At 41.1% G+C, this 27,183-nt stretch overlaps 1 protein-coding gene across 1 annotated transcript in view; it reads right to left on the bottom strand.

The window, feature by feature from the left end:
- rbfox3a (RNA binding fox-1 homolog 3a) overlaps nt 1–27,183 on the bottom strand; it is a 440,178-nt gene that overhangs the window by 150,899 nt on the left and 262,096 nt on the right. Inside the window, exon 2 of the mRNA XM_078570955.1 lies at nt 17,836–18,084. Coding sequence (XP_078427081.1) covers nt 17,836–18,084 — 249 coding nt within the window. The remainder of the gene's footprint in view (nt 1–17,835; nt 18,085–27,183) is intronic.

Here is a 27,183-nt window from a genome sequence, read left to right as displayed (position 1 = left end):
GAATTGGCTGAAGGCTGGCATCTTTGATGCTGGGGACCTCCGGAGGAGGCTAAGATGGGTCATGCACTTGGCACTTCTGGCTGAAGATTGTTACGGGTGCTTCAGCCTTATCTTCTGCACTGCTGTGCTGGGCTCCTCCATCATTGAGGATGGGGATATTTGTGGAGCCATCTCTTCCAGTGAGCTGTTTAATTGTCCACCACCATTCACGACTGGATGTGGCAGGACTGCAGAGCTTAGATTTGATCCATTGGTTGTGGGATCGCTTAGCTCTGTCTATCACTTGCTGCTTATGCTGTTTGGCACGCAAGTAGTCCTGTTTTATAGCTTCACCAGGTTGACACCTCATTTTTAGGTATGCCTGGTGCTGCTCCTGGTATGCCCTCCTACACTCTTCATTGAACCAGTGTTGATCCCCTGGCTTGATGGTAATGGTAGAGTGGGGGATATGCCGGGCCATGAGGTTACAGATTGCGTTTGAGTACATTTCTGCTGCTGCTGATGGCCCACAGCGCCTCATGGATGCTCAGTCTGTTCGAAATCTATCCCATTTAGCATGCTGGTAGTGCCACACAACACGATGGAGGGTATCCTCAATGAGAAGGCGGGACTTTGTCTCCACAATGACTGTGCGGTGGTCACTCCTACCAATATTGTCATGGACAGATGAATCTGTGGCAGGTAGGTTGGTGAGGATGAGGTCAAGTATGTTTTTCCCTATTGTCGGTTCCCTCACCACCTGCCGCAAACCCAGTCTAGCAGCTATGTCATTTAGGACTCGGCCAGCTCGGTCAGTAGTGGTGCTTCTGAGACACTCTTGGCGACGGACATTGAAGTCCCCCACCCAAAGTACATTCTGTACCTTTGCCACTCTCAGTTCTTCCTCCAAGTGATGTTCAACATGGAGGAGCACTGATTCATCATCTGAGGGAGGGCACTACTTGGTAATCAGCAGGAGGTTTCCTTGCCCACGTTTGGCCTGATACCATGAGACTTCATGGGGTCTGGAGTTGATGTTGAGGACTCCCAGCGCAACACCCTCCTGACTGTATTCCACTGTGCCACCAACTCTGCTGGTGGTACAGGGCAGACTCAGGTATGGTGGTGGTGGTGGAGTCTGGGACATTATCTATGAGGTATGATTCCATGAGGAGACTATGTCAGGCTTGACTAGTCTGTGACACAGCTCTCCCAACTTTGGCACTCATCCCCAGATGTCAGTAAGAAGGACTTTGCGGAGTCGACAGGGTTGCGATTGCTGTTGTCGTTTCTGGTGTCTAGGTCGATGCCGGGTAGTCCATCCGGTTTCATTCCTTTTTTGTGTCTTTGTGTTACAACTGAGTGGCTTGCTAGATCATTTCAGAGTCAACCACATTGCTGTGGGTCTGGAGTCACATGTAGGTAAGAACAACAGATTTCCTTCCCTAAAAGGCATTAGTGAGCCAGATGGGTTTTTACAACAATCGACAATGGTTTCATGATCATCATTGGACTTTTAATTCCAGATTTTTATTGAATTCAAATTCCACCATCTGCCGTGGTGGGATTCGAACCCTGGTCCCCAGAGCATTACCCTGGGTCTTTGGATTACTAGCCCAGTGACAATACCACTATGCCATTGCCTCCCCACCCTCTTGGGGGAGAAACTGGTTCTTGGGAGTTGGGGTAACATATTCTAGGCACAGTCTCTGGCTCTAAGTTCCTTCTCCTCCCAAAAAAAAATCTTCTGAGTACCTGGGGCTCACCTAAAATAGGCCTTTTGAATATATTCATCAGGAATCTATTGGCTGTTTCAGGACCAGGTGGCAAAATCTGCAAAAACTGGCAATTTTACAGGGCCTAAGCAGAGGTCATCAGGTTCCACCAGAGAACCAGTTTTTTTTGTTTCTTCTGTTTCTTTACTTAATCTGGACATGGGTGGAGCAGGAGTGCTGCTCTTTGGTATCTTGCAGATGAGCCTTGGGCCTTCACATTCAGCCATACATTGCATGCAGCTGCCCACCTTGCACTGGTTTTTAGTGGAATACAGATTTCATGGCCTCTCTGGCTTCCTTTTACAGAGATTATCACTGAGGAAATCCCAAGTCACTTGCAACAGAAATATAAAAATGTTGGAAGCACCAAAAATATCAACAAATCAAAAGGTTAAATATCAGCAGGCATGTAAACATGTTTAAGTAAACATTGCTTTTTTTAGATCTAATAAATATGCCTTACAGAGCCGCCTCTTATTCTTGCTGCATCCAATTTGCACATTAATGAGAATATGTAGTGTGGGATTGACACATTAATTGTTCGCCTGTTGGAGACCGTGGTCACCCATTTACTGGACTCTGGATTTGTATTTGGAATGTATTCAAGCAGACACACATTTGTCTTTGTACCCATGGAGACAAGAAGTTGAACCATGAATAAAAGAAGCAAGCAGTGAGGCGAGTATAGCAGGTCCTAATGTATTTTTTTAGAACAGAAGTTGAAATTTAGAACTCTGTGACATTAGTGGTAACTTTAAAGAGACATCTAATCCATGACCTTTATTATTTTACATGAACAAGACATTGTCTTTACTGAGTTGAATAGGCATTTGAGCTTATTTTAGCCATTCCATACACCACATTTCTGATCAGGGAGTCTATTCCAAAGCCTCTGACAGTGCTATTCTTCAAACAGCCACCAGGGGCAGCCTAGGATAACTCACCCTCTGCTTTTCCCTTTTTGGAGGGGTTAATTTGGCTTCTGCTTAATATTGTTACCTGATGGCATGAGCGAGATCATGAACTTGGCATGTGGAGAAATGGTTATGGGCCACCCTGCACCACCAACATTTTTAGCTAAGATTTATAAATACCATAGTGTTAAGAAATAATCATCTAGATTCTCATCAGTGATCAGAAGCAAATTCCTGAGTTACAAACCTGATAATGTTTATTGAAAAAAACTAACAGAAAGTTAGATGCTCCTTTAGCAGTGGGATCTAAGAGACAATTGTACCCCAATCGCTGAGGGTGCTTCTTTGCACCAATTGTCACTGCACCTGTGGTTAAGCCACTTACTCTGTAACAGAGCAGGTACACAGAGACAATTTTCCAAACCCTTTTGTAGAAAATGACAGCTACTGAAAGTCTGACCAAGGCAATTACAAACTCAGACTATGGAGAAGCCTTTAAATTCAGATAGTTCAGAATAATTCCAAATGGTTGGTAAACTGAGATAAAATAAATGCTTGCTTAGCATAACATAAAGGAGTCATGAAGTCCCATGCCTGCAGCGTTCTTTTTAGTGAAGAGGATTCATGTGCAAATTCCATATGTGCACTTTTCTTTTGGTCATTCCCCCCAGTCTTCTCTTTATTTTCCCCTCCTGTCTTCATGACCCTGACTCTTGATGGGTGTACAGTTTCACGGATGTCAGTAATCTGTTCATACCTCATCCATGGCCTTATTTTACGAGTGGGCACTGGCAGTAAATGTTTCAATATTATGGCCCTGCAAAAATCTGAGAGAGAAACAGCAGAAAGGTAGAGGCAGATAGTCCTGCACATAAGCAGAGAAAATGCTAGCCCGGTGTGTCACCACACAAAAACCCAGGTGGGAGTTCGCACTCTGATTGAAGAGAACAAAGTCCATGAGGATTTATCCGAGACTGGAAGATTCACCTAGCTTAGTTAGAGGAAAGAATCTCCAACTCTTTCCTCATCGTGAAAGTCAGTTTGGGGATTAGAAGTTATCCGCTGGAAAAGGTAAAAGGAAACAAACCATCGGGAGCTGAGAATGAAGTATCCACTTAATTGAGAAAGTAAAACTATGGTGAGAGATTTTCAGTTGTTTTAAAAGTTAAATGGGGAGACTTTTCTGTAGCTTAGAGTATACGTTGCCCACTGAATAGTGATGAGATAATGTTGCTTTTAGTTTGTTTGTTTCAGTAAAAGTTTTAAAATTAAAAATTTTTTCATGTCATCCTTTGAGTAGGCCACTGGAAATTCAGATATCTGTTGAAAAGTTTTAAGTCTCTCTGGGGGTCATAATACTAGTGAATAGGTTGAGGGAGAAATGCTGCCCAGGATGCCTGGAAACCCCATTCTCTTCTTCCAATTGCGCCATGGGAGCTTTAACATACAACTGAATTACCAGAACAAACAGTCAGGATTTTAATTAATGTTGCACCCAAAGGATGACACCTTTGACAATACAGCATTCCCAGAGTATTATATTGTAGCGTCAGCGTGGGTTACATGTTCAAGTCGTGGACTAGGGCTCATACGCACAGCCTTCTGACCCAGAGGAAAGAATGCTACCGACTGATGTGTTATTTTAATTATTTTACTGCTGCAGTGTTTGTGTTGTTTATTTGGTTCAATAAACAAACAGCTGAGGCTTTCAACTTGTGCGCTCTGCAGCCTGCGATTGTCCTCCAGTTCGTTTTAAAGGACAGGCAACCTGTCAACCGGCAAGTACAGAAGCAGAGACTCCCACCCTGCTAGTCCTCACCATTTCAGCTGGGATGGAGCAGCAGACAACCTGGCAAGCTTATACCCTCTATCACTGTCTGGGCTAGATGACAAACAGGCGTAGGGTCGAAATGTACAGTGGTTGGCTGCTTGAGGCATGGAGATTTAAAGTGCCAGCTCCATCAGGAAAGTACTACTCCACTTCAAACTATTTAAACATATTTTTAATGATCGATTTGTTTTTTTATTTGCTAGTTTGTTCATAGAGGAGCTGGGATTTTAATGACTCTGCTGACAATTTTGCCAATTAGGTATCACAGGTGGTTTGAAAATCTCAGTTGCAGATGCCATTCAATCCATTTCTCTGTTCTCCTCAAGGTCCTGAATTGGTGTTAATGCTTCATGACAGCCTAAAGGAAACTGGTGGAAGAGTGGAGAGAAGGAATTATGCAAAGATAGTGGATGTACTATTTGCATATTATTTTAAATGATTGAGCTGGCCAGCTGCTACAGACGTGTAGGCGCATCGTAATGTTAGGTCTGCATCACTTCTGGCTTGTTTTGGGTGGGATTTTGAAAGGTTAATGTCGCCTTAAACACTTATGGATTCAATGTGACATTTTTATAAATTGAAATAATTTAAAAATCCAGCCATAATTTTAAGAGTTCAGTACATCTTGAAGGTAAGAATGAACATTTAGTTTATTTTTAGATTTGTAAACACCAGTCTGTAAATAAAAGTATTAAGGCCTACATTGGGTACTGATTCCAAGAGGACTGAGCAAGTTGAAGTAAGGTGATCTGAGCCACCAAATCTTTCTTCAACTTTCCCGAATTCACATTGTACTTATGAAATCTTTAGCTGTAATGATATCATTGTAGCCAAGGGTTTTTGTGATGAGTTCTTCCTACACCTAGAAAAGACATCTAGAACTATAATAGATGACAAACATCTTATGGTTAAAACAGGTTGGCTGAAATGTTTTTGCACAATGAATAATTGATTTAGAAGCCAGGAATTCCAGCAAACCGTTTCACCAGCTTCATTCCACTATACCTAATTGAATTTCATTCGGCCTATTCATTCCCTTGGTATACCCAGCAGAGCTGGTTGAAAGGGTTAACATCTTTACCCAAAGCAGCTAGCCAATGGTTTATCATAAAGTGCAAAACCCGAAGCAAAGGAGTAAGCCCATCATTACTGATAGCAAGCTGACCAGAGACAATCATTAATAGGAAAACAGTCAATGGGAGGGACAATCCCCTCTGCTGGGAACAACTTGTCTAGTGGTGGCAGTAAAAGGGAAGATGTAGGTATAAAGATTTTAATCACTTAGAATTGACTGGGGGTGCATGCAACTGGGAAGACACTTTTGAAACATTTAATGTTGCATACATGGGAATAATCCGTCCGGTGGTTCACTAACTGTTAATAATTACAATGAAGAATCAACCTTAGTTTTATGGCAAATTGCAAAAAAGAAAACAGTAAAAGATTGGGGAGGGTGGAAGATTTACATGTGAATATTAGTTCGAAAATTGCTGTGACAGGCCAACTGTGCCCGATGTTGGTTAGACTTGCCCTTGTCTGCTTAATGTTAATGATATTTTGCCCAGCAAGCTGCTGAAAATGTGAATGGGAAATGGGCATCTGGGGCTTGAGTGAACAAAACAAGCAAATGTATTTCCGTAACCAATCAGATTGAAGTGTTGTGGAAGTAACTGTGCAAAGACTGAGAAGGAAGTGGAAGTTAGAATTGGGTGAATTCAGTGTCAAATCAGGTACAGAAAGAGAAACAAAAGAGGGGTAAAGAAAGATTGGGGATTAAGTAAAAGTGAAAAAAAGACACTGAGAAAGCAAAATACGTAATATTTTTGAAAATCTCCAACAATTAAAACTTGAGGCAGTAAGACTCCGCACTTATAAGAGTTAATTTTCGGGGCCAGAAAGGTTAACTAACAGTAATTAACACTTATGACACTGTTTAAAGATACTTAGACTAGAAGTGACATGACTTGTCTTAACTTGCTGTGGCTCATTTCTTGTCTACAGTGCAAGTACAGGAACTTCACGCTGATCATTGGAATGGGGATCCAGACGGTGAGATGCTGTTTTCACAAAGCTAACCTCAGAGTGGCCCATCTATGAAAGCAGTTCTGCATTTTCTGGATTTAATTGCACATCTGTCTTCAACTGAAGTTACTGCGGCACATGAGTGTAAATAACCATGAGCTGTCATTCTGATTTTATGATTTGTGGTTCGTTAAGTATCACTCGTAATTCATTTCAAAATGAACAGTTACTTCTTTAGCAGAAGTCTGTTTTAAACAGAAAGTTTCATTTTCTGCCACACCCAGTGGTGTGGCTATGAGATTTAATGGATGATTTTCATGATCGTAGTGACTGCATCAGCTTATCCTGACATTTTGGTTGTCAATACATTTGAAATTTACAGACTCATGTCTAAACCTGTCTGCTCATTACCCATCTGCTGCGCCTTAGCTTCCAAAATTTTTGAAACCTGACCATCTCAGTTTTATTTTTAGGAACTGCAATTTTGAGAGCACGAATTGGCACAAATGCATTTTACAGGTTGTTCAAATTTGCTGTATCATAGAGAGAGAAAAAAACGTATTCAAATCAAATGAGACCATTAATTGTTGCTGGGTGTTATGCTGTACATTATGCCAGCCTTTGGGAAGCCGGAGCTGGTGTGTGTCTACTTTAAACCCATGGGAAGCAGAGCATTTATTGGATGTTATTCATCATAGGCTGTCATGTTATCAGTGCCAGTGGACCTTAATCCAGAAGGCTGCCGCTGCCTCTGCCTCCCCTGCACCAGGGACTAACATGCCCTGTTGTCCCTGATAGCATCTCAACAATCCTTTAATCGTATTAGCCTCTTAGATGATATGGAACCTGCCCGATCTATGTGCTGGGAAGGCACTAATACAGCACTCCCTGATTGCTCTGCCTTTATCAGGAAACTGTTCTGAAGTGCTTTCCTCTGCAGATTTCCCCTCTGGAATGCTGGTAGCTGCAACTCAGCACATAATTGAAGCCATCAGTATGGCCATCAGCCAAACTGATACATTGCAGCTGATTAAAGTGAGTGGCTCTTAACCTGAAATGATTTTAAAACCCTTGAAAAAAAAAACCTCTTGTTAAAAGAGACAGTCACCTCCTCAGCCTACACAGCTTCTCGGAGCTATCAAAATAAAATCAACAAAACGGATTTTCGCCTTGAAAACCCTTTGTGTACTTTTCTTTTCCAAACTAGAAATGGTAAAGGATCTAAAAAACGAAAATAAACTGTCCTGACAGGATGTAATTAGCTCCAGATTAGCTAAAATGAAGGATAGACGTTTAACATTCAAATATTCAGTGGCTGGGCAAATTTCTTCAACATGTCTAATTGTAAATGCCACGACTTATAGAAAAAAAATCATTTGGGCCAGGTATTTTTAATTTTTACAGGTGATTTTTGAGGAAATGATATGGTGCCAATGCTATGCTCCAAAGCCTCCGTTGAGCGATAGGGTTCACAGCTTAATCTTCACAGTGGTCCATCCTCCTCCTTTTCAGTTAAGTGGAGTTCCATTATGTCCCCTGTCCCCGAACTGCCTGCTGTCTCCATGCTGGAATTTGGTGGGTGGTGGTGGGTGAATGAGGGGAAGGCAGGGGTTGAGGTGAGGGGAATGAGGAGGAGATGCTGAATCCGGCCAGGCTGAGTTTTTACTTCGATTCACTTCTGCTTTGTAAACAGGTTTTAAAAGTTTAAAAGGACAACTGAAAATGTAGAGGTTGCTTTCTATGTGGAGCGATGCTTTTAAAAATGACAAACTTTATTAAAACATTTACTTTATTAAGTAAACATCCCACAGATAGATTACGTTACTTGGGATGAAGTTTGAGCATAACTTGACTGGAGAACTTCCAGATTTTACTTACCATTACACTCAGTTTGTGTAAATACAGCAAGTTAGTAGCCTCAACTGGTTAGTACCCTTAAAGCTTTGTTAAATTATAATGCTCTTTGGCTAGTGTTCCCATTACACCTGCACCAATGTTCCCTCTAAGATACATGCTTGGTTACACAGCAATCTGGAATGTAACGCGTATTGCATTAAACAGGTCACCCACAACTTGCTCGTCCTTTGAGACAAATATTTCCACCATAATGTAAATCATGACATTTAAAATGTAAGCTGTCCATGGTCAAAACGTGTAGTGCTCAGAGGAGTTAGTAGCCCGCCCAGTACAAAGAAAATGTAAAGGGAATATTGAGCTGCACTGAACTACCAGAAGATAAGGGTCACAGGACCATATTTCTTCATGGTTTTAGATTGTTTTTCCAGCTGAAATAGTAACTTGTTGCTAATATTGAGGGGAAATGGTTGCATTTTGCAGTGACAAAAAACTAATTAAAATAAATTATGCAGCATTTTCTTAAAGGATAAAATTGGTTTCCCACTTTCTAATTTCTAGATTATAGAATATTCTGAACAGATCTAGATTTACAATTTAACAGGGATTTTCACTTCCCCTCAATCCCATTCACAGATTCTGAGGAGCTGCAACCAGAAACACCTCTGAGAGCTGGATGGTGGGTGATTGCATATCAATGTAGTCAACCAGCACTCTTAAAAAAAACAATCTATTTAACTAATCATTCCCATTCAGGCTATGACATAAGGGGTGGAATTTACTGCCCTGTCCTGCCTAACTCGCTGCTGGGGGGAGGGATGGGTAGGTGCAGGCTGTTCAGTGGGGAGACTAGACCCTAATTCTTGCGTGGCCTTTCCGCTTGGATTTTAATTGAGGCCCTTAAGTGGGCAGCTAAACCCCACTTAAGGGCCTCATCCTAATGTCGCTGGAATTCGACCAGCAGCGGGGCAGGGGAATTGCCATGTGGGGAGCCCAAAAAACAAACCCAGGGGTCCCTTGTTCAAAGACACGCCCCCCCCTCCCCCCACACCGCAACTCCATCCTGCTGTCACTCATCTTTGGCTTGGGGTTCCTCGCTGACCCTGGGCCTCTGGCGAGTGCATTTGCCGACAGCTACTACTGCTCCTGGTGGCGCTGATGGCAATGAAAAGCTGCTGGCCTCTGATCTGCTGGCAGCTCTTAGTGGGCAGGATTTCTGCCCCTGGGGTCTTTATTCCCTGGAAAGACTTAAGTGCCACACTTAGTATTGTAGGCATTCCCCAATGGCAGCAATTAGGGTCTCTTGGGGGAATCTTAACCCAAAATAATTGGGTGGGTTTGGATTGGACGGGGGTTAAAGTCTTAAAACTCAGATTCTCAACCCAAACTCACCTCCAACCCGCCCATTTTCAGTTTTAACAGAGGGAGGAAGGTGGGTGGGTGACCAAGATGCTCCAAGGAGGAGGGTTGGTACTTTAAGTATGATAATAAGGCTGCCTCTCCACCGTCATCCAGCTGGGTGGGGACTGCAAATGCCTGGTTTCATTCATATCAATACTGTTGTAGCCAGAAAATTACCTCCAATGGCTTCTCTTCACTCCTGCACTGATCACTCTGGTGTTCCCTAAGGATCTATCCTTGGCCTCCTCCTTTTTCTCATCGACATGAGGCTTCTTAGCAACATTATCTAAAATCATGGCATTAATTTCCATATATTTGCTGACAATGCCCAGCTTTCCCTCTTCTCCACCTCTCTTGACCTCTCCTCCATCTCTAAATTGCTTGTTTATTATCCAGCATTGGATGAACAGAAATTTTCTCCAATAAAATATTGGGAAGACCAGAAGCCATTATTTTCAGTCCCTGGCCAAAAACATCAACGCCAACTCCATCCCTCTCCCTGGCAACTGCCTGAGGCTCATAACTTTGGTGTTATAATTGACCCGAGATAAGCTTCCTACCATATATCTGCATCATCACTAATACCAAACATTTCCATGTCCGTAACATCATCGGCCTTGTCTCAGCTGAAATGCTGCTGAAACTCTCATCCACATCTTTGTTACCTCTAGACTGGCATCCCAATGCATTCCTGGCCAATCTCCTGCATTCTACCCTCCCCAATCTTGAGGTTTTGAAAGCCCTGCTGTCCAAGTCCTAAGTCTCTCAAAGTCCTGCACACCTATCATCACTGAACTCCCTGACCTAGCTTCCAGTCAAATTCTCATCCTTCTTTAAAAATCCCTCCATGGCCTGGCCCCCCTTGCCCTCCTCCCTGCCATCTCTGTGATCTCCTGCAGCCCTAGAACTCACTCTGCAATCCACAAATCCTGGCCTCTTGAGCATCCTTTATTTTAATCAATCCATTATTCATGGATGCACTATCAGCTGCCTAGGCCCCAAGCTCTGGAATTCCCTCCCTACACCTCTCTGTGCCTCTTCCTCTTTTTCCTCCTCTAAGTTGCTCTTTAAAACCTACTCCTTTGACCAAGCCTTTAGTCATCTGGCCTAATATCTTCTTACATGGCTCAGTGTGCAAGTTTGTTCCTTAATACTGCAGTGAAGCACCCTGGGACATTTTATTAGCTTAAAAGTGCTATATAAAAGCAAGTAGCTGATGTTGTTTTCAACTTTAATGTTAGACGGACATATTTGCTGGGCCTTGAGAAACCCAGCAGCCATGTTCAGGTGAGGGCTTGATGGATCGAGGAGGTGGACACCTTTACACCTACCTCCTGGATTTAACGTGACTGCTTCATGAGCCCCTGTGATCGGGCACACCCCGCTGACACTGAGGCTTTCAATCCCAGCCCTTCGATACACGGCCACAAACAGGCCTCATCAGGCCTCCAATCCTTCACCTGGCGTCAAACCTGGCCCCCACTCCTGGCTTACATATTCCCCATCCCCAGGCCTTCGGTTTCCTTTCTCCACAACTTCCCGCCCTGGGCCTCTGGCATTGGCAGCTCACCCGATTGACTTAACCTTCCCCCTCCCTCATCGACCTTCTCCTTCTCTGAGATCAATCCCCCTCCCCCAACCCCGGTGCAGACTTTCCTGGTCCTCTATTCACGGGCTTTCCTCCTGATTGAAAGCCAAGTCTGTCAGTCAATCAGGCTGACATCCAGGTGGAGAACTGGGCGGTGACACCATATAGACACTGTGGAGTTAAAACTCTACAGCATGTAGGGGAATCCAGGCTTCCAGGTTCCCTGTGACTTTTGGACCCCAACCCCACCCCCCACTGCCTCCCCGCCAAAAAAAACTCCCGACGGGTCAGGTAAATAAAAATTCAGCACATGGTGTTTTGTCTGCTTCTGGCGTGGTGGCTGTTCCTTTTAAATTCAATCATCGTACACAAGGGGGTAATAAAAAACTCTAGCTACAGCTCAAACTGTGGCCCAAGTTCAAATGAAATCAAATGTTCAAGTTTAGTTGGTCTCTGGCTTGAGACAGGAATAACTCAAAAACAATTTTGTGTGATTGGGTCAGCTTGTGTTTGATTGAAAAGTGCATTTAAAAAAAACGTTCCTGATCAATTATTCAAACTCCAGGAAGTCCCAGCAACTCTCTTCTAAGATCTAATGAGAGTTTGAACCTGGGAGTCAAGTTGAAAATCTGAGAAGGAACTGGCCAATTGAAACCCCTGAGGGAGATGGTTAAGATTAATACAAGCTTCTGTGGTGGTAAAACATTGAAGAAAAGAAACACAGCATAACCTAAATAATTATTTTACAAATGGTGGGATTAGTTGTTAGAGCTGGGATCCATTTATTGTTTTTTCACTCAAGGAACTATGTGGAAGGAATTCTAGTTTATATATATTATTCTTTTGCTTGTTTGTCCTTTGTTAGTTAAATTTACTTAATGGTTTTAAACTTAAAACAAGATTTGTTGCTCTATTTGCTTATCAAAGACAAGCAAGTTTCTAAGAAGGTAGAGGATTAGTCTAGAGGTAAAAAAAAATAACAAATTGGGTTTTCTACTTTGTTTGCCTGGGTACGTTACCAGAGGCTATCTAGATCTCAAGATTAGGATGGACACTCCTAAAAGGTTTAGGCATTTCTGACTTGCCCACAAAAGTGATCTAAGCTGCTACAACTGAAATAATCCAGGGTAAGAAGGGGAGAAAGGACCCCAAAAATACAGCAGGGTTACTCACTGTGCTGCTGAAGAAGACAAAGCAACCATAACCTATTCTGGGCCCTGAATCCTCAGGTCACTGGTTGTTAGTGGGATGGAGGTTGAAAGGAAAAACTCCTGATCAATACAGCTAACACCTCTCTCATGTCGTGTAGGTTGCTGTTTGGGTGTTGACCGCAGTGTATGAATTGATCCTTTTGGGGTTTCTTGTGCATTCTTACAGTCTGTGGTGGACATCCAGTACTGGCAAATTTTAACCCAACCTCTTTGTGATTTGTGCTATCAATTAAGCTCTTCATTCATAGATTCAGGCATTACGAGCAGGAATCATATATGATGAAAGGAAAATTAAAGTTACGAACAGCTGATGTGCAATACAGTCAGGTTGATAGTTTTTTGTTTTCATAAAAATGCTACACTACACAAGGCTTTGAGCACTCTTTAATTTTAAAATATTTAAGCTTTAAAATATGAGTACATCTGTCATTATGCGTTACATCAGGCTGGATTTTTCTATGAAAATAATAATGAGACTAACAGTGTTGTCCATTATTTATGTGCAAAGTGGACAGCAACTTCAGGCAAGGGCAGATGCTCGGTTAAACATGAAAATTCAGGAGGGGCTGTTCTAGATGTGCCTCTCTGCCATAAAGAGAATGAAAATGGCAGCTTGCCATCTGGTTCTCCATTCAAATCTACTGAATGTGATGAAGCTACTATCCTGACATTATAGGTGCAGATTAAATCCACCACAAACATTTAGGATTTGTCCAGTCCCGTCTAAGTATCTTTCTAACAGTATGGGAAGTCTTAATTACTGCCAAACAACCTCTCTGGCACTGAAAATTAATGTTTACAATTGTGAAGCTTCATTCCTTTGACTTTTAATTATTTTTGGAATTATTTTTTTCCTTCTTCTTTCCAACTCTTTTAACTCTTATTACAAGTTTTTTTCCCCTCTCTTTATTTGGCTTTTTTTGTATGTGATTTGATATTGAATTTAATATAAATTTATTTCCTGCTCCAGACTCAGTGCTACTCATAAATCGGTGCTTTCCAAACATTTTCCCACTGTGACCCCATTTTAAAACTAGAAAATTGTCGTGGCCCCAGAGTGAGAGTGGGGGAGGAGGCAGGCTAAGAGTGTTGGGCAAGGGGGGGGGGTTGGGGGGAGAAAAGGGGTAGAGCAGTGAGGGAGTGGGGTAATTGTGAGAGAAAGAGAGTTGTGAGAGTGAGTATGGTCATGCTCTGAGGGAGGGGGTGAGAGGGTTGAGCTATGAGAACAGGGGGTGAGGGCTTGAGAACAGGCAGCAATGTTTTTCTCATCTCCCATTTTGCAGGCTCTGTTGGAGGTGGTGAGCGGGCCTCGGAACTGATTTCACAAGGCTACGTCCACCAGACTAAGGCAAGAAAAAAAAAAAATTGCGCGCAACATGTGTCAAGGGGCCTCAGACCCGATCTCAGGACTGCCCTGTAATGTCTCCACTCCAGAGTTGCCTTTGTTGAAACCGAGAGGGAGCTCACAGTCCCAACTGCTTGTCCTGCGACCCACAGTTTAGGAGCCCCTATTATAAGCGGTTCTTCAATCTGATTGCTTAGTTAGATAACAGTTGGTTGCCCTGTTTACATTGATCCCAGATATCCTGTAGAGGGCACTGCACCCTTTTGGATGTCCTGCCGGCAGCAACTGGCTATGAAAAACCCGATAGAAAGTCAAACGCACGTCTATCAAATGGAGAGCGGCACTCGCAGGACAATCTGGCCCACGTTGCCACATTTCATGAGGTTTCTATTTTTAATCAGCAGATTATACTCTATAAAAGGCTTACTAGAATCCAAGGAGCAAGTAAATGTGCCTTTACAAAATTGAAAATTCATCAAAATTTCCATTCAAGCAGCAGTACTTTTTCAAAATCTTTTTTATGGACCACATTTAATCCTGCCGTACCTTTAAGGCCGAGGTAGATTTTATTTCTCTGCTTTGCTGGTAGTCTGTGTCATTTTATTTTTTGTCACGTTTTTGAACTAAATTTTTTGGTGTTCTGAGTTCGCATATTTTGCATTCGAAACCATTCTCTGTACTTTTAACAAGCTGCTAAGAAGTCAATTATCAGTGAAAGAACTACACACACATATCTTTGGGGTTGAGACATTTTCTACACTTTATTGCTTGTGTCCCTGAAGTCACCAAACAGTAATGAAAGGCACGTCTTAGCAGTTTTAATGTTCTAAATTACTTGAATTTAATCTAATCTAATATGTGTGGTTTAATTTGCTCCTGATGGTAGCACATGAGAAGATGAACAATTCCACTTTCTGGCTTCTTTTCTGCTGAATGTAATAGTTGGCAAAAGAGTGAGAATGGGAGGCGCTGATTGGGGTATTATTAATGAACAGTTGCCATCTTTATAGGAAGTTTGACAGTTAGATCAATCTTAATTTAATAGTATTGACAGTTAGAGACTAGTATAATATCACAATCTATCCATTTTAAAGTTCCACTACACATCATATTGACAGATACCAATTTCCAGTAGTAGCAGACTCTGCTTTCTGTCAGGAATTTAAAACTATTAGCATTACCTCCTTTCAGTTCTCCATCCCAAGCAAGCAAAGGTTTTTACCCATACCACTCTGGAACCTGTCTGCAGGAGATACAGGAGTGGTCCAAGTTGGCTTGTGAATTCATCTGTTTAAAATCATATTTCTTCTTCCCTGTTCCCAACCCAAGCACTGGTGATTAGGAATTTATGGGGTGGCAAACCATGACTGCTACATGTCCTAAGCTGCATTATGTTTAATTTTTTGCCTGCTTAATGTGATTCGCCAATTCTTCCATAGGATTATTGTACTTTGATTTAACCTTCCTACTGGGATACCTGTGGCGATGCAGTGAGGTTTTGTGGGCCTTGGGAAACCTGGCAGCTGCTGTGAGGCGAGAAGGACCTCGGGCAGAAGACGGGTCCCTTCTTGGCACTCCATGCGGGCCAGGGGGAGCAGGAGTGCTTCCTTCAGAACCCCAGGCTCCTCGCCATCAAATCACATCCCCCTCACCATACAACACCCACACCCCCCATACCATCCCAATGCCTGGGATCGGACTCCTCTGGATTGGAACCCCCACCCCTCCCCCAACCCATGATCGGGGATCGCACCCCCAGGTATCAGGGCTTGGACTTGCCTAGTTCTTTGGCCACCTTTGGAGCACTTCTGGCCTGATGGGAAGTCAAGCCTGTCAATCAGACTGACGTTCTGTGGCGAATTCTTTAGGGACAAATGTCACATGCTGTGAATATAAAATGGCACATAGGAAATCCCAGACTTCCAGGTTTCCCGCACATGACCAGGCCCTTCCCTCCCTCCCCTTCCAGCACATTGGAAATTGTAAGCGTAAGAAATTAAGAAAATGGAATGCATTAGCCCAAGTTACTATAGGAGCTGAAGCAATCACTACTTTTTAGGGGGAATTATTTAAACACTGAGAGAAGAAAAGTTATAACAGCGCAGGAAAGAAATTCAAGTAGATAAATCGAATGTAAAGCTAGCTCTGACAGGGGTTTGAGGGCCAAATGGCTTTCCTCCACACTGAAATTTCTAAGATTCAATAATTTCTATTGTTCCATAATAAGCATGTACTGAACGTTACTTTTGCTGCTGATAGACAATAAGATACATTGCCTATAATTGAAATTATTCGCAGAGAGTCACATTTTCAGAAATGCCCTCACAGTGCTGCAGGAATGGTTTTGTAGTCAGATCAAGTCAATTTGTGATGAATTCATTGGCATGAATTCAGGATTTTTTTTTCAACAAAACTATCAAGTTAAATTCATTATGAAAATCTGCCAAAATTTATTTCTGTCAAACTGTTCTCTATTTGACCTATTAAATGTTATGACTACTTTAGGGACAAATCCCAACATAGTTTAGAGCGTAGCAACTAAAATGGCTATCCATTGAGATCTCTCCTGACTGAAAATAGAAGAAATATAAATCGTTCTTATTTAATTGCAGAATAGATGAATTTGGTGAGCTGACAAATGCAGTGACACTGTTAATAAATAAATATCAGCTATTGGCTACATTCTAAACTCCTCTGTAATACAGAGGCACTGGAAAGGAAGAATAGGCCAATAATTATTTATCTTAAAATTATCATTGTTACAGTGAAAAATTGTTATAAATGAAGTACAGCTGTGCATGTGAAACCTTCTAGTCAGATGTCCCATGAAATCCTTGCATTCACTCAAAACTCTGACTGGTTGTAGTACAACAGTCCTACAAGCAGTATGATAAGTGTACTAGGGAAAGAGCACATTTGTTGAATTGTGCATGTTATCTGCAGGGCTGTGAATTTATACTCACGGAATTTTTGAGGCATCATTCTCACTCCATAAAAATACAATCCTCATTTTCAAAAAAAAAATTGCATTTTGATTAATTCAAGGGATGTGGGCATTACTGGTAAGGCCAGCATTTACTGTCCACCCCTGATTGCCCTTGAGAAAGTGGTGGTGAGCCACCTTCTTGAATACAACTCAGGAGTTTGCTAGGCCATTTCAGAGGCTTGTGGGTCTGGAGTCACATGTAGGCCACACTAAGTGATGGCAGTAGATTTACTTCCCGAAAGAACATCTGTGAAACAAATGAGTTTTTACAGCAGACCCATAATTTCACAGTCTGCTGTTACAAGCTTTATATTTCAAATTTATCTAATTCGTTGGATTTAAATTTCCCAGCGACTGTAGTGAGATTTGAACTCATGTCTCCAGATCTTGATTTTCAGTACCAGGCTGCACCAGCCATTTCATAGTGTACCTTTTTGTATCGGTGCCAAAGATTATGTACAGGGCAGGATTATTTTTAGTGCGTGAGTGTATTCAGCATGCTGGAGAATGCAGATGGTTTACCAACTGGTATCATGAGACATCGCCAAGCACTTCTAGGGCCACAATGGCATAAGTTAACTCCAAGTCAGCTCCACTTACCCTGCCACGATATTGAAGCACAAACCCAACATGAGTGAAGTGCCTGGCCTGCACCACCTTTCACATTCTTACCGTGTGGTCCTTTATAGATAAATCTGAGCCAGTTCAGTACAACAGATAGTGGGCTACCTTCAGCTCTTTCTTGAATTTATCTCACTGCACAGAGATGCAAGAGGGTGTAGTAAAACATTGTCCTACCACTTCTCTAAGAAAGAATATTTTTCTTTGTTTCAAAATAAACTTTAGTTTTCTTTAAAAGGAGTTTTTGCTCACTATTCATGTGTTGGTCATTAGCTGAACACAATGCTGTTTGTCAACGGTGCACTTACCGGTACTGTGGACGTGCCCGTTAAGGACTGTGTGTTTGCATCAGTGCATGGCTGGTCGGAATGCGTCTGTGTTGGTGTGTAAATCGTCATGGCGTGCTCTGGTACCGTGGTCTGTCCAGCATAGTCCTGAGTAGCGTGCGGGTGTGCTGGAGCGTATTCAGCTGGGATTCCGTTCTGTGGTGCAGGATACTGGGCAGGGGGATAGGGCTGCGCCATCGCTTCCGGAGGAGCTGTGGCTTCTTGGTTTCCCTGAAACAAATGATAAAATTTGTCAGATTTATAATTCATCACCTTATTTTGCAAGGAACAATCGCAATGAACTTTAGGTAAGCATTTTTTTTATTATTATTCATTCACGGGATGTGGGCTTTGCTGGCTGGGCCAGAATTTATTGCCCATCCCTGGTTTCCCTTGAGAAGGTGGTGGGTGAGCTGCCGCAAGATTCAAACGCAATATTCCAAACTACTGAATTCCCAAGTGAGGGCAGGAACAAAATTTTCCTGGAATCCCTCAGGGGCTGAAATCAAACAGCTCTCATTATCCCAAAGCTGGTAGAGTTTAATAATTACCAAAATATGTGTACGCATTGTTCTCAAAATGATTATAGCAACTGATGTGCAGTCCTCTTATAAAATAATGCTGCTTTGTAAAACATACCATTACCACACATAGCATTTCAGCAGATTGTAATTGCACTGTTTAGGAAAATACCAGAGATCAATTAATTGATAAATACTTGATTGTGATTGAGCACTGCAGTTTTGTCAGCATTTCCAGCTGTTGCATTGATAGGTTAAATCAGAGAACCAGCCGAATATTCTGATAACAGGCCCTCGGTTTCCCACCGACAGGGATCAGTCACTCAAGACTCCTCACATAAAGAGAACAAGAGCTCGCATGATTTCAAGCAGTGCTGTTTTATCACACTGCCAATCATTCTATTCGCTTTGTCATTTCGGCCCGTGCACACGGGCTTGTCAGGAAGGTATCCTTCTGAAGTACTTCATTTTCTTTTAATGTTCTTCCGGCCAATTGCTCGAAGCGATGATTTTAAATATAACTATTATCCTATATACAGTCAAGTATTAAAAGCTGGTTGTGTTTTGATAGGTTTTCTGGCATATGTTGAGTCACTCGAACGTAAACATAAACTCAAATATTCCAAACTGACAGCTCTTGAGAAACATTGTAGGGATGACTGACAATAATGGTTTATTGATAAGCACTTCAGCATCTGACACTGCAGAATATACTCAAGGTTTGGAACTAGTGAAAGCCAGGCAGTGAAGCAGAGAAATAACAGTGCAAGTTCTAGGGATCGCCATCAAAATCAATTTGAGCTCATGCTTTCTATTCAATATCCCCAAATGTTGATGGTCTGAATTTATATCAGTTCGTCCAGATAACATGAATATATCCCATGCCCCTGACAATTGGAGAAGAGCCACATCCCATCCACAACCTATCAAGCTGTAAACAAATATTAGTTCTACCCTCTCAAGATCCTGATTTTTAAAAAATCCACCATATAAAACTCTTCTCAGTGAATTATTAAAGAAATCTACCATATTTTACTCCCTTTAGACTCTATAAGGGAAATCTTCATATCATCCTTTCCAATTGGTCCAGAGGGAATTATTCTTACTTTAATTGGTAACATCAGCAAACTCTAAACCAACTGCACATAACCCTTTCTAAAAAGACATGGGTTTCAAAATTTGAATTAGGCTGAAATTTGTATAATTTCTGAATAGGTCCGTTGGAAACACAATTTAAATTTGGAAAATATTTTTGTGTTCACTCCCCACAGCAAATGGATGAAACATGAACTAATACCAGATCCAAATCAGTATAGATGTAGGATGTCGATTGCGCCTCTGATAGTGCATCACCTGATAGTGCATCACTCCTTCAGTGCTGCCATTCAGAGTATGTGCGCAAGTCTCTGGAGTGGGACTTGAACCTACAATCTTTTCATTTGGAGGCAATTGTTACCGCTGAGCCAATACTCCAAAATTGTGGTATGCTACACAGGCCGGTTACTCTTCAATCTTAATTCCCAGAAACAAGTCCGTGCTAATTGGGTACCATTATCTGATGTCCCTCTCGTTCTCTCTCAATTTTTGGATGCATCATTTATGAAACTGGACCAATTAGTCGCTGCACTTGTCCAAACTTTGAATGCGAGATTGACACCATGTGCACATTGTTTAGAGAGTTGTAGCAGTAGGAACAGCAAGACAGTTCCATCCTCAGCAGGATAAGTATATTTAGTCTTATCATGTCTTGTCATACCTTTGTAAAACAAAGACCCCTTCAGAGAGGGTCCCTATTGACAAGATGGACATATCATGCATACAATTCTAGGAAGGGCAAAGGTTCAACCTGTGGTCTGTTTTGAGTTAGCTCATCACAGTTGGCTCACAACTATTGGCCTCATTATTTCTGGGCTATGCGGGGAACAATAAATTGTCCATTCGCCCTATTCTTTGCATGAAACATGAAATTGAGGTTTTCGCTATCTGTACCAGTGGTTCAGGTACATGTTTCAAGAGCCCAAAGCAGGGAATTTTACGAATGTCCTGGGCAACATCTTTTCCACAACCAAAACTAATTAAATGGTTGTCTAATTTCTTGCTATTATTTTCAAAATGGCTGCCTGGCATATTTGCCAGCAAAACATTTAAAAATGATGCATATTTGAAGCATTTAAAGACATCTTAGTGAGATATGATCAAACTCTATTTAAATGCAAGCCCTCTGCTCTTGAACACTATCCAATGATCATTGCATCTGTGTCCGGATCGATGTCTGCTCAGGAGTGGGTTTGGCTCAACTGTAGTGTCTTCCATGTGCAAATAGCATGTCAACATTCACTGTTCATGCTCACACATGAAAAATGGCCCTTTGGATAAAGCACTGGAAGGTGGCTGCTCAGGAAACCATATTTGAGCATTAGGGGCAGTGAGAATATTTTTTAAAAAGGTTCAGATATTTCTTAACCTGCAAACAAAAAATAGCTGTTAAAGTACTGAATCTTGAACAGATATTGCCACGTTCAAATTTTCACATTGCTGCGAATTGCACAATTGTGTAATAGTGGATTTTCCACTAATGTTCACTGACTGATGACAAAAACGGATGTCTTGTGCAGTTTGTATTAAATTGTGTCTGAACGCACAGCCTTATGAATATTGTGTACACAGCCTTCTTTAATTAATGTTCACTTAGTCCATGGCTGCATTAAACTTTCCTACAATTGCAATTTAGCAAATCCTGCCAATGCCCGACATATCAGCAAACAAACCATCCTGACTCTTCAATTAGGCAAATATTCCATTATCCAAATGAGAGTGCCCTGTTCTATATTAAAACAGGTTCTTTCCAGTGAACAAAGTAATAGTTCTGCATGTCAGCAAGGTGTCTCTGTCTCAGTTCATTATGTCATTGTAAAGTACTCAGTGACTAATCGTATCCAATAGGAGATAAGACTTAAGCCAAAGAACCCTACTTTCAGAATGTCATGTGTGAAGGCGCTTTAAGTAATTTTATGGTATCAGCTGCATATATTTACCATCGAGCCATTAGCGTGCTGCATTTCCTAATCTACTGCATCTTAACTTAATTATTCAGATTTACAGCTGGAACCAGCAGAGATCAGGAGCACGATCAATCTGACATGGAGCTTATACCAGAAAAGGGCAAAAAAAAGAGAGGTTGAGAAAGGAATCATACAAAAATGTTTGTAACCATTAAACAATAAATCAAAATTAAGCCTGTTTTTCTACCACTAAACCACCGTTGTTCGCAAAAGAAGGCCTTTGAAAGCTAAGTATGGCCCATTGTTCTATTTAAAGTGAACAAAAGTTTCTGAAGTGACAAGAAAGGCAAACGACTGCAGATAAATATCTACAGCTTAACACACTTGTTCAAAATTTAAAAGACCCATAATAAAAATAAACATTCTACTGGTGACAAACAATGCTACATTGCCCTTGAAAAGATGCTCAATTGACCAAAAGAAAATAAAAACAAAAAACTACTGCGGATGCTGGAAATCCAAAACAAAAACAGAATTATCTGGAAAAACTCAGCAGGTCTGGCAGCATCGGTGGAGAAGAAAAGAGTCGACGTTTTGGGTCCACATGACCCTTCAACAGAACTGAAGTATAGTTAGGAGAGGGGTGAAATATAAGCTGGTTTAAGGTGGGGGGCGGGGGGAGAGAAGTTGAGGGTGGGGTGGTTGTAGGGACAAGCAAGCAGTGATAGGAGCAGATAATCAAAAGATGTCACAGACAAAAGGATCAAAGAGGTGTTGAAGGTGGTGATATTATCTAAGAAAAGTGCTAATTAAGAATGGATGGCAGGACACTCAAGGTACAGCTCTAGTGGGGGTGGGGTGGAAAGACTGACAAGGTATTAGTTGTAGATTTAAAAATAATGGAAATAGGTGGGAAAAGAAAAATCTATATAAATTATTGAAAAAAAACTCATCTTCCGACTAGGCACTTTACAGTCTTCCGGGCTGAATATTGAATTCAACAACTTTAGATCTTAAACTCCCCCTCCCCCCATCCCCACCCTGTTTCCTCCCCCTCCCTTTTGTTTTTTTTCCAATAATTTATATAGATTTTTCTTTTCCCACCTATTTCCATTATTTTTAAATCTAAAACTAAAACTTTGTTAGTCTTTCCACCCCACCCCCACTAGAGCTGTACCTTGAGTATCCTGTCTTCCATTCTTAATTAGCACTTTTCTTAGATAATATCACTACCTTCAACACCTCTTTGATCCTTTTGTCTGTGACATCTTTTGATTATCTGCTCCTATCACTGCTTGCTTATCTCCACAATCATCCCACCCTCAACTTCTCTCTCCCCCCGCCCCCCCACCTTAGACCAGCTTATATTTCACCTCTCTCCTAACTATACTCAGTTCTGCCGAAGGGTCATGAAGACTCGAAACGTTAACTGATTTCTTCTCCACCGATGCTGCCAGACCTGCTGAGTTTTTCCAGGTAATTCTGTTTTTGTTTTCAATTATGTCATAAATGGCTGGCCTAAAGAGTGGTGATGAGAAATCGCATGAGAATTTCACACATAGAAATGAACTGAGTGTAGATCAAGGCTGTCATCTATGGGGTTTAAGAGTTATTATTCCACTAAGGTTTAAAGAGAGATTGCTAGAAGATGTTCATCAAGAGCACACAGGGAAGTCCATATGAAAGCAGTAGCGTGAGATATTTTTGCTATCTAAAAGATGCCAAAAAATATTGAAGAGTTGTGAAGCGTGTCTCGGAATGAGAAATGGTCCAACTAAGATTTCTTTCATTCCATGGTCAAACATAAGAAAACTGTGGGAACAAGCACTTGTCAATATCTTTGAAGTGGAAGGGAAAGTGTACCTTGATTTGGTCAATAGCTAAAGCAAGTGGATAAATATTGATTCTATGCCCAATACCACAAGTGCCCAAAATATTGAGGTTTTAAGAAGTTGGCTTGCAATTTATGGGTTACCAGAGGTGTTGGCGTCAGATAATGGTCCACAGTTTGCGCCAGAAGAGTTTGAAATATTTGCATAAGAATGGAGTCAAACTCACTTTAATATTACCATATCACCCAGCATCGAATGGTGCTGCAGAAAGTGTACAAACTGTGAGATGGTCTCTACAGAAGTAGTTGCTAGGTGAGAAGCGAGGCATTAATTTCCATGTTCCTCTTCGACACAATTTTCTGTTCCCTTATAGAATAACCCCACAAACTAGAACAGGTTATTCACTTTATGAGTGAGTGTTTAAAGGCGGTCCCAGGACAAGGTTTAGTTTGCTTAAACTTGATGTTAATAGCAAAGTAAGAGAAAAGCAAGACAAAGTGAAGATGGGTCATGATACACCATGCATGAAACTTAGAGAGTTCAGTGCTGGTCGGAAGATCATGGTGAAAAATCACTGAGGTGGTAAGAAGCAGTATGTGATTGGAGTTTTTCTAAAGAGACTAGGTGTATTCACATATCTAGTGAAGATTGGAGAGAGACACTATCAGTGTCATGTAGATCATTTGCTCGAAGGAGGAAATCTGACAAAGGGAGATCAGGAGAAACCTCCTATAATCCAAATTCCTCTGACAGCCCAAAGTGAAAGTCACAAAGAAACTGAAAGTATGACGGAATTACAGAATTGACCGGTAGAGCAAAGTGAGTCAGGGTCTTCGATTGAGACAAATCAATGTCATGGTCCCAACTGTTAAGTGAAGTTGGTAGTCAAAGTTTATATTTGACACAGTTAGAGATGTTGAGAGAGCAGAGTCAAGCTAATAAAAATGGAAGCAGATACCCAGACAGAAAGAGAAAGAAGCCAGATTTGTTAATTAAAGGTACGTAGGAAGGAAGGAGAAGAAAGTTGTTCTTATCATTTATCTTGTGAAATTATGATATTTTTGTTAAACACGTACTGGGGTTAGGAAAAACTTTTTTTTTTACATGTAAATTACTCTGGAAGTATCAGTCATATATGTTTTAGCTATAATTATAGTAAAAACAAGTATGCCTCCCAACATGTTAACTTTTCAGGTATTGTGGATATTGGTTTATTCATATTGTATTCTGTGAACTTTTGTACCATTTTATATTTTAACAGATATGTTATTTTTTTAAGTGGGGAGGAAATGTAGTATGTTGTAAGATCTGAGCAATTTGTTATATTGCCCTCTCTGTTGCCCTCGCTGTTGGGGAGGTGTAAATACATTTAGTTCAATAATGGCTGCCTGCAGCTGAGCATATATTTGTCTTACTCAGTGCAATACATAAAAGCATTCTTGTAATTTGAGGCACTATACAAGTTCTAACACTTGTCACTCACTTGCTCTCTTTCTTTCTTTCCCTTCTCCAATGGATGGATACCTTTGTTCTGGTCAGTATACAGTGGCACCAATGTAATTTTCTGATCCTATCAGCCTTCCTGCATTGTGGACAGCTCCCAATTTAATAGGTTTTGAGGATTTGATGCAGGCAGGAACATTGTGCCTGTATCTTCATGGATTGTGTTGAGAGTTCGGCATCAGACAATTGCTTCAGCTGATGGAGAACATTTATTCTCTTTTTAGCAATGAAACACATCTTTATTATTAGCAATGATATGCAAAATAAATTGGAGAGATGAAACGAAGTCACAAAATAAACAGAGAAGTTGCTTCTTTGTGTTAAAATTTTAAAATTATTAGCTACATGATAACTCACAATCAATTGATCAGAGTAGCAAGCAATATGGTGTGTTCTGTAGAGCTCAGAGTAAAATAGCAAAACCAGATCAAACTGAACTACAGGAGGAAGATCCCCACAACCTGGAAGTTAATACTGTGGTGAGGTTAACTAGGTTTTGAAGTACAAGGAAGATCTTTATTTACCTACTGTAGTCATTGTCAACTATTCTCTTTTCACTTCCAAGCTAGTTCAGCATTTATATTTTATGTGGAAATTTGAAACTTGGCATATGTTACCTGTTCACTATTTTTAGTGTAAGTCTCACCACTAATCTAATAATCTCTCACACTACTTGCTGTATGTGTCTTATGCTTTCATCAATCTATTTACCCAGATGGTGGCTTGGCTTGTCTTATTGCATCAAACAAATTATTATCCCCACAAAAATGTTAACATCACAAACTTTTCCTTTGTACCATTCAGAGCAACATTAATATCGTGCAATACAAATATTGGCTGGCTACCTAGAGGCACTGCAGAACAGTTATAAGAAAACTGTGATGCTTTAGTCAGATTATTCTATAGTGGAGAATCCACTATATAATTCTGATGTTTGTCCAAATGTAATATGCCTATTGAAAATTCCTTCACTTCTAATGATTCAATTTTATTTCACTGATAGTCATTTTTCATTGCTGTGCTAAACCTGTGCCTGAATGGTCAGACGGCCACTTCCTATTTGGCAGGAAATGGGAAGTAAGATGGGAAATAGAAAAAATGCCCCAAGTGGTTTTGGTTTCACCAACATGGAACAGCTCTGTAGTTCACTTGTGCACACAGCAGATTGAAAATAAAGTAAATTCACGCTAAAGAAAGAGAGTGGAGCAGGTTGGTAAAGTTCAGCAGAAAATGGTTAGGAACAAGTGCAAAAGTATTTATACAAGCAGTGTGCATGCAATTTCCATGGCTGGATAATTTCAGAATTATTTTCAGTTTCTGATGCAGCATTAACCTCATGAAGAAGCTCTCCTAATGGGATTGGAAAATCAGTGTAGCTGAAATCAAAAGGGATGCAGCTAATTATAGGTAAGCAGCAAAACAATGGGAAAAACTCCTACAGCTTTTAGAAAGACCAAAAAAGTAGCTCAACCTGTGAAGAGGAGGAAAAGGAGTGTAGACAAAAATTAAATTTGAGGAAACACAGAACAGAATCTGTGGGCAGCTCAACAGCTGATTTTATTTCATAGCTGACGAGCTCTGATTTACAATTGGATGTGAGGATCTTGTTTGGCACACAAGCAATCCTCCCCCACAAGTCCAGATTGCCTGGAATGAGCCAATCGCCTAAATGTTAAGGACTCAAGTGACCTTCACAGCCACTGGCCACTGGTCAGGTTGCAGCATATGGCACAGTTCTGCTACTTCCTCCGTGGTTTAATTGAAGACTGTGCACACGCACTACCTTGGAAAAATCCAGGGACATGCGACTCTCTTATATCTGAGGATAGAAGGGTATCAATGGGTGGTTAGGCTTCCCGCCATTATTCACTTGCTCTTTTTGAAGAAAAACTCAAATTGAGTAGGATTCCTAACGTGCAGAGTCCCCAAGGCAGTGAGTACACATTAAATTTAAAATCCATGTTTCCATTTATTTTCAAATATCTCACACTAATGATACGCACATTAAGTGTTACAAAATACTTACCACACAGAAGCAAACCATTTGGCCCAATAAGCTGATGCTGGTGTTTATGCTCCATACAAGCCTTCTCTACCCCTCTTCATCTATTTGGTTTAACATGTTCTTTTTGTCCTCATGTACTTATCTATACTAATCACCCCAGCAACTCCCAGTGGTAGAGAGTTCCATATTCTAATCATTCCCTGGTTAAAGATTTTTCTCCTGAGTTCCCAACTATCTTATACTTATGGTCTCTAGTTCTGGTCTCACCTAAAAATGGAAACATCTTCTGTACATCTACCGTATCAAACTCTTTCATAATCTGAAACATAGGATCTAAATTAGGATTTAGCCACCAGTGACCAGCCAATAAAGTCCTTTTCAAGACTCCCACACCCATAAAATTTAAACAGGACAAACTGGTAATGAGCAATAGAAATGCAAACTGCATTGCCAGGCCTGGGGTGGGG

Source organism: Cetorhinus maximus, chromosome 24 (genome assembly GCF_964194155.1).
Source record: "Cetorhinus maximus chromosome 24, sCetMax3.hap1.1, whole genome shotgun sequence".
Taxonomy (NCBI): domain Eukaryota; kingdom Metazoa; phylum Chordata; class Chondrichthyes; order Lamniformes; family Cetorhinidae; genus Cetorhinus; species Cetorhinus maximus.
Note: the sequence above shows the minus strand (reverse complement) of the source record. Positions and strands in the feature narration are given on the sequence as shown.